Raw genomic sequence first — 11,835 nt, 5'->3', positions numbered from 1 at the left:
GTGGGGAACTGCCAGACTCTCCCATAATGCAACACTCTTGTAAGCCCTCTTTTAGTAGATATATTGATATTTCAAAATACTTTACACTACCAGCTTTCTTGTTCCGATACAGAAGGTGGGGCAGCAACAAGCGTGATATGACACTACTGAGATTATCTTTGGAAATACAACCCCCACAGAAGTAAATAAATCTATTATAATGTTGTACTGAATAGGAGAAGAATAATTAAATTTGTCACTGTTCCACTGGCTGTTGTTTGGATCTACACAAGTTAGAAATTTCTTGCATTTGTCCTCTAAAATAACATTCTGAGCATAACCGACAAAACTGGAACCTTCCAAATTCAAAGTTCCAGCTTTGTGAATAGCTTCAGAAGTAAAAAAGCAAGCCAATTAACTTTTAATTCTTGTAGAGTAGGATAAGAACAGCTCTCTTTTCCAACATCCATTCCAAAATATTTTTACTATGAAGGTATTTGTGAAATACTGTCTACTGTTCCCATTAGAATCATTCAAAAAACGAGCGAATTACCTTAGTGAGTTTAGGGTATGGAAGATCTGTATTAAGAAAGCCACACAGCTAACTAGAAACATCAATATTTATGGCTTTCTTTCTCTCCTCCTGTGGAGGCATGAATCAGTATCTCAGCTGAAAAGATCCCCAAAATGCTGTGTTGAAAAAAAGGTTTTTTTAAACAACAGGGTAGTTTTCATTCAAAAGGAATGCTTTTGGAGTGTAGCAGGAAAGCCCAAATAGTCCCTTCTATTGTTGCACACTGCAGTTTCAGAAGTGTTTTTTGGAGTGTATTTCCAAAGTGGCACTCTGTAAGCCTTACATTTTTTGTGTGCTGAGCCCACAACCACAGAAGAGAAGAGCCTCTGTTTAAAAAGGTAAGCCATGAACATTTATAGAACAAGGCATTCTTTGACACCATCTCTTACCTGACCTATGAATTCAGGACTGTCACCTCTTGCTACAGTACTGTACAGGTCACTGCCTTCAAATCATGATGGCATTTCACTGCCTATTTGAATATCAACATGCTTTCTTTTTGATTTAGCCTCAATCCCTTTAATGTCCTTTTTGAAGTGATTACAGACACCAACCAGAAAGATAAAAAGGTTAAAGAAATGGACAGCAGTGGTCTAATAGGAGATTAAAAGCCCTGACAATTAAAAAAAAGAAAAAAAGATTTAACTGTTGTTAAGTCAGTCGTTACATGTCAAAGGAACTGAACACATTCCATTTTTTCTGGAAGAGGAAGTTTGCTATCCTAATCCTAGAAAAGACTAGCCACTGAAACTACATACTGTCAGTGTCTGCATCACCATTTGCTATGGAGTGAGTGGAATGACCAAGCAGCTACAGAAAAAAAAAAAAAGAATAAGCAGCCTCTAAGTTTCCTATGAATCACTGAACTTTGGTGAAACTATGTAAAATAAATTGAAAGCTGATCTGCCAAGAAAAAAAAAAAATCAGCTCATGTACTTTTTTAATTTACAGAGCAAGACAAGTTCTACAGCTCCTGAAGATACTGTTGTCTCTCACATGTCTCCTGCTATGAAACATGAGAGTGCTCAGCTAGAATTCTGCTAGTGGTGCAGCTCTTGAAAAACTGCCAACAGCTTTGTTAAACCAACCTTGGAAAACAAAGAGCTAGAGAGGCTAGGGAAGTTATCAGAAGTGGACTTATAATTTTAAGTCACAGATATCTTCCAGTACTGTCCTATATGGTAAGGATTTTTCCCAAATTTCTATTGCAGTTTCCCTCCTGATGTGCCATCCTACCTCCTGCCCTGCTTCTCACAGTTTAGGAATGGATCCTCTTGCCTTACAACCATCCCCTGTCATAACTATCAGCAAAAGCCTCCCCCAGTTAAAGGGCTTTTATGGATCCTTTATGCTGTGTTGAGAGACCAGAGTAGCATAAAGGGACCAGCATTGCTTATCCACAGTATTTGATGCATTCTAGATGAAGTTAATACTGTATCTCATGCTATATTACTGAATTTCAAGTTTTAATATTAATGGACTAAGTTTATTTAAAATATCCATAAACGTTCAAATATTAGCTTAGTGAATACATTGTTTTCAGCCAAAACAGGGGCAAAATAACCATCAGTTAAATCAACAGAATTAACTTTGAAGTGGAATATTATGTCAAGCAAAGTTAACCCAAACAGATTTTTAAAAGCTAACCCAAGTACAGTGTACCTTGTTAAGACATGAGATAATGTGACTGAGGTCAATCCAAGGAGTACCCGCTTCTGTCACCTGATGGAAAAGGTGATCTCGAAAGAGCTTTAGTAAATACCTGTCTCCAGTTTCTGACCACGTTGGGTCTTTCTGAAACCTGGTGTAAAACAAAGGCTCATGTTAAAGATCAGAAAGTTAAGAAAAATCAAAAACCACAGATATACACGGCTTCAATCTAAACTGAGGATATCTACCCTACACAGTCTGCTACAGTTAAAGCAAGCTATGGATTTCCTCCAGAACTACAGTCACACAAAAGTCTGCTAAGAGAAACCATGCTAAAAAAAATGAAGTAACTTTGGCACATCTAATTGTAAGCCTTCTCCTTTATTAAAAATTTTAGTCTAAGTTGCTTATCTTATTTTTATCAAGGCTTCTTAAATACTCCTTTCTTTGGGGCATTTATGGGGAAATGTTTAGCTTAAATTTACAACAGAAGAAAGCTTGCATTGCAAACTGGATTTTGCATGCTCTACACCATGAAAACAAGTATTTCTTACTCTGGCCTCTCATTGATTGTTCCCAATTTTGCTAGAAGCCTAAACAACCTTCCATTTTGCACCTCCTAGAAAACAAGAAAGAGGATATTAAAGTTTATGAAACAAATTAAGACACTTATCTGCAAAAGATACACTATTAATTACACTGACACTATTAATTACAGTGGGTTTTTTAATCTAAGAAGAGGATTTTTTTTTCCAGAAAAATATTAATGCATTATATTGTGTATTGGTAGCCCAATGCTCATTTTAACACTTCATATTCAAATTATAATGTACAGATTTACCAACTAAAGACACCTTGCTTCCCCAGCTGAAACTAGATCAGGCAATTTCTTTGTGGAAACATAAGTCTAGTCTCTAGGCAACCTATGCTTACAGGTATGCTGAAATATAGTAAGTTGAACAAGAAGAGTGTTTATACATATACACACAGATAGTTAGAAAGACCTGTACAAGTATGGAGTAGACCACCTTACTTCAGGTAAAGATGAGAAGGAACATAATTTGCCAGATTTGTTTTTCAGAAATGCTTTGTAGGCCATTAAGTAAATATTTAGCAATAATATCAGACTAACGTTCAAATTACTATATATTCCAAATATAACTTTGAAACAAATTTTTCGAAAAAAGTTAGAATTCAAGTCTTAGAGCAGTAAAAATTCCGAGTCCATCAACAACAGAGATGAAGCAAGGAGAACACGCTCACACAAAAGACAGAATTACAGATGCTTATAATACATGCAACTGAAAAATCAATTTCATCTCACTTAGGATACAGTAAAGAGTTACATCCTATCTTAAGATTAAACTACAGTGTAATAATATAAGTAAAACCTGCTCAAAGCTGGCATGAAAAAGATTCTCTCCTGATATTATTCATATCCTCCAATGGCCCAGCTCTCCAACATTATCCATGCTAAGCTGCATCTCATGATCATATTGATTTCAAATGAATTCAGTCTGGAGCAGATTACTGTGCACAGCTGGGTAAATAGAGTAGAACAAGGTGATAACAGCTTGACCTCAGACAACCTATGGGTTGGTCAAGAATTCTACTACCAGTCTAGAAAACACAGAGCACCATAGCTTGTGTCACAACTGTAGCTACACTTCAAAATCAACAGGGAAGACTTACCTTGTCCAGCTAGCAGAGGTCTACATAATCTCTAAATAATTTTTTTGTGTGTGGCCAAAACCACAAAAGCCAAAACCTCATCTGTGTGAATACCACTGCCTTTCAGAGTCTCAGTGAGCAATAACACTGGCACTAAATCTCCAGGTGGCCTCTCTGCAGGCTTGGTAGACTGTAGAATGGGGAGCTCTACAGAGAGGATTAGAAGACTTGGAAAACTCAGGCTTTGAATACTGTGACATATAGATGATGGGAATATTAAGATAAGGAAGGAAAGGAATAGCGTAAAGGGGTCATGGCTGTATGAATAGTGAGCATTACAAGAGTAACAAAATATTGATGGTTTCAAGAAAAAGTTACATACAAACCAGTTCCAGCATCAGAAGCCCCTAAGCTACAGATCACCGCAGGCTTAGAGGATACAAGGAAAAATACCACACACGTTAGTCTTATCCTAATACTCTCCCCTAAGCATCTATCTGCTTTGTGGCAATAATGACAGGAGGGTATCAAGCCAGACTTAAGGCACACTGTAGCTCTGATGGTACTGAGAATGTGGTAGTAGAAACAAGTTACAATATGATAGCTACTTAGCAACTGTGATTTATCACTGCCAGGTTAACAACTATTACCAAAGTAGGGGCTATGCAACAACTTGGATTTGTAGTGGCTCTGCTCACCAGCCAGTGATAAGCAACTGCTGCAAACCACCTGACTGAAGATGCAGACTGCTAAATATTGATTACAGGGCAATCTTCATCTTTATTATGGGAAAAGGTCCACCTGCTCAAACTTGTGCAGGCATACTGGGCACCTTAACAAGAAATTATCTTAAGCATCTTCAGAGCATGAGTAGGGGTTGACTGATAGAATGGGCAACAGCCATCTCTGCATCCAAAGAAGATACCACCTTGCTCTTCTACAGCTCTTTGCTTCTCAGTGTTGCTAGAAAGTCTTGTAGTCAGTGGATTCTGATGAGCAGACAATTAAATACACACTAACATGGGACAATGTACATATTTCCTTAGTAACTAGTGCTTGATACCTTGACTGAACTTGATAGACTAACCACACCCCCACAGCAATGGGTGCACACTTCAGAGAAGCTGAGGATGACAACCTTTAACCAGCATTCATTTGAAAAGGAAAACATATGAGAGAAGTAAAGGGACACTGTAATCCAAACCTATCCAAGAATTTAAAGGCAACATTTCTTGCTCTGTAACCTCTAGCATCAACTACACAATATAGTGCGTGTGACATGCATGGCCTTACTCAGAATGCTGCTTTTTAACCATTCTATGTAGAACATCTATTCCCCAAGACTGCTGGTTAGACAGTAAGATATTACTTCAGTTAAAGCCCAGGTAAGAACAACCTAAAACTAGTGGTTCTCGGGGTTTTTTGACTTTCAATACTTTGAGCTCAGAATTCTCAAGTCTGAAGGCAGATTACTTAGGCTGCTAAACAAACAAAAAAAACCCAGTATAAAACCTCTTAAGGTACAGCTGTAGAAATATTGACTATACATCTTCCTGTAGGAAGTACTAAATGCTTTACCTTTGCAAGGTCTTCCTCTATTACATCATTTCGCATCTGAGCAGCATCCAACTGAGTATAGAATCGTGCACCAATCATAGGCATGATATCATTTACACTGCGAAGCCTGTTTTGGTCAGTCAGCAAATACCTGCCAAAATATCCCCATTCCCAAAAAAGATCACTTAAACATGTGCATATAGCAGAGAGATTACCCTAGTATGATTTTAGAATTATTTGACCCTGGTGTCTATTTCATACATGAAGTTGACAATTGCAGCATTTCTTTAAAATGGTACTAAGAGAGAAAATGTGTGTTAAGTTACATGTACCTGTCCAATCCATGATGCATGCAAGACTGGAGTGTACTTTCATGGAACTGCATAGTTCACCCACTCAAACAGTAAGAACATACTCAAAAAGAGACAAAGATTCAGATTGCCATGCAATTGTTTTTCAAATGAGGGAGGGAACAGATTTCTACTTTTCCCTCTTAGGTTGCAAGAGGAGAAAGGCTGACTATACTAAAGAACAACACAAAACCATATGCAGCCAAGCAAAACTAGCTCATAACCCTTTGGTCAAAAAGGCAACATGCCTATTTCTCAACACCTTCTGAACTGTAAGATAAGACTAGCATATTGCTATGGTAAATACTAGGCAAATAAACCCAGGATTGAAGACAATTTAAAATGCTGGTTTTGTTCAATCTCCTAATTCTTATGAGCTTTAATAGCACTTAATAAAGAAAGGACATTTTATTGGATACACCACGAAAATACATATTATACAAACAAATCTTGAATTATGTTTAATGATGCATTGACTGTGCAGACAACTTAATTACAGTATTTACGTCAGTAAATTTTTACTTGCATCTAAAAATTTAATGTGACTAATTTTTATGTTTAAAAATGTAGTAATTTCCTTTAAAAGATTAAGCAAACTTACAAAATCAGATTCTTCAGATCAGAGGAATAGTTGATTGTCACCAGTTCCATTGCTTTCTGCAAATTCTCTCTCTGAATTCCTGATAAAGAATTGCAAGCCAAAGCCAACACAACTTTCCCCAGGGAGATCAGATCTGCTTGCTAACAGGGAAAACAAAACAGATACAATTCTTAGTATACATTAGCATTACCTATGGTACTAAATGGTGCTCAAAAACAGACAGTTCTTCAATAACCTTAGAAGAATTTGAGCAACTAAAATTGCTGTCCAAATCACAGCTCAGTATGACTGTTCAAGTTACAGTGGTCAAAATACACAGAAGAAAATCTGTCCTAATACCTAGCAATTTCTAGGTACTATATTTATCTTGGAATGATTAAAATCTACCTATGTTTAGGTAAGGAAATTAGAAGAGATAACTCTTGTGTAATGACCAGAAGGTTCTCCTAACAACCTACCTGCTCACTCCTGATGAGTCAAGGAGATGGTGCCAAATAGGGCAAGTCTTCTCAATACTAGATGCAGAAATACCTATTAAGGACTATTTGTTAGAACAGTACCAGCATTTGCTGAACTCGTAACTTTTCACACTGGCATCCATGCCAGATTCCAGCAAATGATGCTTCTGTTTTAACAAAGAGCTCAAAGATTTTCAACTTTGATAGCTAGCATGAAAAGATATGAACTGCCTGAAATAAGTAGACAGGAACAGGCCTATATGGCTCATAAATTGAGCAGTGTCACATTTTATGAAGAAATCCTTAGTGTTACTAAAGGCTTTCCTTAGAAGTAGTACTGCTCTTAAAAGAGGAACACTGCATGCAGGCTGCTTTGCCACAACACAAAATTCTGCCCATTTTAATAGCCACCAGAAAATACTTTGAAAAGCTACAACAGATTTTAAAGGTCATGCCTGAAAACAGGAACCTAATGACATTCATAGCAAAAGCTTCCTGATTCTTTCCATAGGAAGCTTTCAGCTGCACATAACTTGGGCAAACATGAAACACTTGCAGCTTTCTGTGCTGGTTGCCTGCCTCAAAACAAATTTAAGAGTCAGCTAGAAATACAAATTTAGTATTTTTCTGACCAAGTAAGATATTTTTGCAGAAGTAAAAAAGTGAAAGCTACTATCAAGAACCTCAGCTCCACAGTCTGGGGTAAGGCTATACTGTTTAGCAGAGAACACAGCCATACAAGGAATACACCTTCTGTCCTTCCTGTAAGAAAGGCTGAACATTTCATATCACAGCAACATTAAAAGTTCCATTTAGAGTTTGGCAGCTTTAGAAAGCTGCTGTGATGGTGAACACGTCACAGCCCCTCCACCCAGAGTGTAACCATGTTTGCTGCCTCTGGGTGCAGTAGCTGGGCAGAGCTTTTCTTGCAGTCACATCTCCCAGATGTTGAGGGACAGAGAAAAGAAAACATTTCCAAGTCTCTCAACATCCCCACTGTTTCCATACCAAGTATGATTAAGCAGCACAATTTAAACATGGATAAGCAAACATGGCACAAGTTAAAAAGCCTGGTTGTCTTGTAGCTAAGACAGAAATGGGATGTGGAAAATGATACAGAAATAAGGACAAATGATGGAGAAGGACATGGAACTGGCATTTGCTAGATTTAATTTCCAAAGGAACCAGGAATTCCTGAATATCAATCAGCATTCCCTTACACTTTGGTAAACAGAAATTAACCAGAGCAACAAATCATATTTGGATCCCAAGTGGGAATCCACTTGCTTCCACTACCAAGTGGTCCATTTGAGCCACAGGGGACACCACTGCAGTACTGAACAGCAATTAAATTGATGAGACTCTTAACTGAAGATTTTTGTAGTTCTACAAGACAATTCCATTTTTGAGTGAGCTGAACTGATCTCTGGAGCTGTCTCATTATTTACTGACAGCTGAATGCCTGAAAGAAAATGTCATTACAATGCCCAATGCTTTAAGTTTTACAAGTGCAAAAAGGCAGTAATTTTCCTGTGTGATAGGGAAATCCTAGACTATCTTGAGTCAGAAGGGACACAAAGATCAGGATTTATGGAAGCCAGATTCCTATTTTAGAAGGGGCAAAACTACCATCCACTGACCAGCTCTATCCATGCAAGACAGAGTACAAAACATCCCAGAAGCTGGATTACACCATCCATTCTGTAAGGAAGCAACCCACATATGGCTATTAAGCCCTAATATCCCCTCTCTGAAAACATCAACAGATTCAGCTCTTCCTGGTTCTAGGCAGAGAACATTTAAAGGAGGTACATAAGAACTAACAGACCTCTTTTGAGAAGGAACACCAAAATACAATGCTGTACTCCTCTTGCAGCCTTGCCATTTAACTAGCAATTCAATTCATAATTGTAACCTGTCTCTTTATCTCCTGAAAGCTTTGCTAGACAAGATTTTATCACCATCAGTAGTTCACTGATAGGTATATTAAACAGCTTTAGACTAAAAACCAACCCCTAGGAGATAAACTCAGAAACAGCCCTCTTCATTAATGTCTCCCTGCTATAAAATTAATTTTAAATATGTCAGTGAACAATTTAAAAGTTAATTGAATAGGCACCCTTTTTCCCTTCTGTTTTTTTTTTTTAATATTAAAAAGGTATGTGCTACTATGCCAAATGCCCTGGAGATATCTCACCATTTTACACACTTGGGTTTATCAGCCAGACATGTAAGCCAGTCAAATAAATCTTATTTTTTAAAAGATATGTTTTCCTTAAATTCTTTGAAACTGACATTACTTTTTGTTTATCCTGTTTCACTGCTTTGCTTGGATCAATACCAGCTCACCCACTCTACAATTCTGTGGATTCGCTTATCCTTTTAAGTTCTTAAATTGTACTTAGAAGTCCCTTCAAGTTCCTCCAAGTTTTATTCTTTATTTTTTTCAAGTCAACATTAATACTTCAGATGACTCTTCAGCTAGTTTCTTTAAATTTGAGGAGGTATATATGAAAGTTATTTTGGTTTGCTAAATTAAAAATATTTACTTGGAGCAAATGTAACCTTATAGCCCTCATTAAGTCAATAAAACTTGTGTTTTCTCTTCATTTCGTATGGAGAGGACTCACCTTCATTTTATTCCAAATAAAGAAATATTTATTAAAGCTTTCTACTGTTTCCTACATTACCATTTTTAGGTTTCCCATCTGTATCTTGTAACTGACTGGCACAGAACTTAAGGATTGGGGTGTGGGAAGTGATGTGCTAGAATTTATACAGGTTTAACACCTTGTTTTTAATGCAAGTGGCCACTCATGTCTCGTTTATTTCTTTTTAGCTTCCCTTATCATTGCCTTTATTTGACTCTTAAATCATCATATAAATTCATGTGTTTAACACAGACTGTAAAGAACAATTGCATTCCTTTTACATAGCCCCTCACTGTTCCAGCCAAACGCTTTCCTATCTGTAATTAACAATGGGAAATAGCCAGAGTGACAGATACTAGTAAAAATACCTTCCTCCACTGAAGACAGCAACAAGGAAATGCATATTAGCTGGGCAGTAAACCAAGAGATAACCTACATTTTTAACAGTCACAGGACTCCCAGAGGAATTCAGGAACTGTGTCATGGATCGAGAGGAAAAAGGACAGGCAGCAGCTGTTATTTTGTAATTTTATCTGGCTAGGGCAAACAGAGGTAGAGGATGATAAATGACTCCTGAATTTCAAGGAATGAACTTAGTCCAGAATCTCTGAAAGAATAAAATGGATAGTGACAGCCTAGCTTTTCTAGAGGAAGTGACAAAAAAGAAGGCAAAACAATTTTTGTTACTCCCGTTTAGACCTTCCAAACAACACGCTTAAAAATGCCACGATATCTGAACAACCTGGATACTAATAACGTAAAAAACATGCAAAAACATCCCCCCCTAAACAAAACCAGGCACTATCACGCAAGTTAATTGCCAAGAGCTGGCCTACTATGGTGGTAAATGCTCTTGACAGATCCATGTGCCTGCAAGTATTTTTAGATTTGTACCTCCAAGTAAATTAAAAGTATTGCTTTAAAATTACTTGAACACCATAATCTCTCAGGGGGATCTCTTTCTTAGCTGCAACTTAAAAAAAAATTGAAGGATCTAGATTTTAAAAGAAAAACTCATTACATTTTTAGGAACGGAATCCCTAACTTGCATGTTTTCCTATTTCTCTCAGCTGTCTTCCAGTAAATTATTACCAAAAACCCACTGATATGCAGCTGGGCAAGGGGGGAAATCTTTGATGGACTCAAAGTACAATCAAAATGGCTTTGATGTACTCAAAGATCATTAAAAAAAAGTTGCCATGTTCTAGGACATGGTGTCCAATAAGCTAGTTTCTGTCTGGCCAAAGCTCAAAAATTTCATTTATTACTGGAAGACTACAAATGATCAATTTTCTCAGAGTGAATTAAACTCAGTTAATGAAAATAAATTAAATCCAAGTCCCTGCTGCAGTCTTTCACTCCCAGGACGGACAGGGCACATGGCAACTACTGAAGCAATGTACTTTATCCTGAGGGGTAGTTAGGAAAAGAAGGCACTCCTGTAATGGGTGATGCTCCAAACAACTGTGGAACAGGTTTTTTTAAGTATAAAGTGATTCTTCTTAATGCAGGAATTATTTAGAGTCCACACTTCAGAGGACACCAGGAGAGCATCAAAAAACTAGGAGCCTAAAACAAAGATACAGTAGAACCTTTTAGGAGTGAGAAAAAGTCCTAAGTGCAGTTATTTAGAATATCTCTATCTCATCTGTGGACAGGTATTCAGCAGTTAGTTATTTCTATTAAAATTTTTAAAAATAGATCAAAAGCTATTATTGAACCATTACTTGTTGATCTTTAAAACTAAATTTAAGTTTTTTCTTTTCCTTCCTTTAGAAATTCATATTTCCAACAATTTCTAACTTAAGTTTTAAATACTAATAGTTCATCCTGTTGATGAGTTTGTTGAAACTTTAGAAGCAAAAGATAGCACAATGAACATTCACATTTATAAATTACAAGCAAATTACAGTAATGCATGGCAGAACCAAGATCAAATCAGTAATGAAAAAAAAGTTATTTAGAGATAGATATACTGGATTACAGCTTAATTACAGTACTCATCTTCCAGAAGGAATCACACTAGTTTTCAGTAGTCAGTGTGCTAAGTCACCAGCCTAACCATGGTGCTGTTGTCTTACCTGAAACTGAGCCATTAGTGCCAGTGGATTGTTTTGACTGTTGTCAAATGTTAAAACATCAAAGATTCCAACACAATTAACTCGTAACCTTTAGGCATAAGAAAAAATTATGTCATTACATTTTGTTGGTTACTTGATTTCTCCTCTATCATTCATTGAATGCTTTGATATTACCAAAAAATCACTTAGCAAATGAAAATACTAATTTTAATATTTGATAAAATGCAACAGACTGTCTTCAGTTTACAAATAAATCAACACAG

The 11,835-nt window shown here is 36.8% G+C and overlaps 1 protein-coding gene across 7 annotated transcripts in view; it reads right to left on the bottom strand.

Annotated features, from left to right (window-relative positions):
* Positions 1–11,835, bottom strand: part of PAN3 (poly(A) specific ribonuclease subunit PAN3) — an 82,294-nt gene that overhangs the window by 3,760 nt on the left and 66,699 nt on the right. For all 7 annotated transcript variants that reach the window (XM_051618514.1, XM_051618494.1, XM_051618503.1 and 4 more), the window contains 5 exons: positions 11,573–11,660; positions 6,383–6,522; positions 5,453–5,582; positions 2,758–2,822; positions 2,216–2,354 (listed from right to left, as the gene is read on the bottom strand). In XM_051618514.1, coding sequence (XP_051474474.1) covers positions 2,216–2,354; positions 2,758–2,822; positions 5,453–5,582; positions 6,383–6,522; positions 11,573–11,660 — 562 coding nt within the window. The remainder of the gene's footprint in view (positions 1–2,215; positions 2,355–2,757; positions 2,823–5,452; positions 5,583–6,382; positions 6,523–11,572; positions 11,661–11,835) is intronic.

This window comes from Apus apus, chromosome 1, assembly GCF_020740795.1.
Source record: "Apus apus isolate bApuApu2 chromosome 1, bApuApu2.pri.cur, whole genome shotgun sequence".
Lineage (NCBI taxonomy): Eukaryota > Metazoa > Chordata > Aves > Apodiformes > Apodidae > Apus > Apus apus.
Note: the sequence above shows the minus strand (reverse complement) of the source record. Positions and strands in the feature narration are given on the sequence as shown.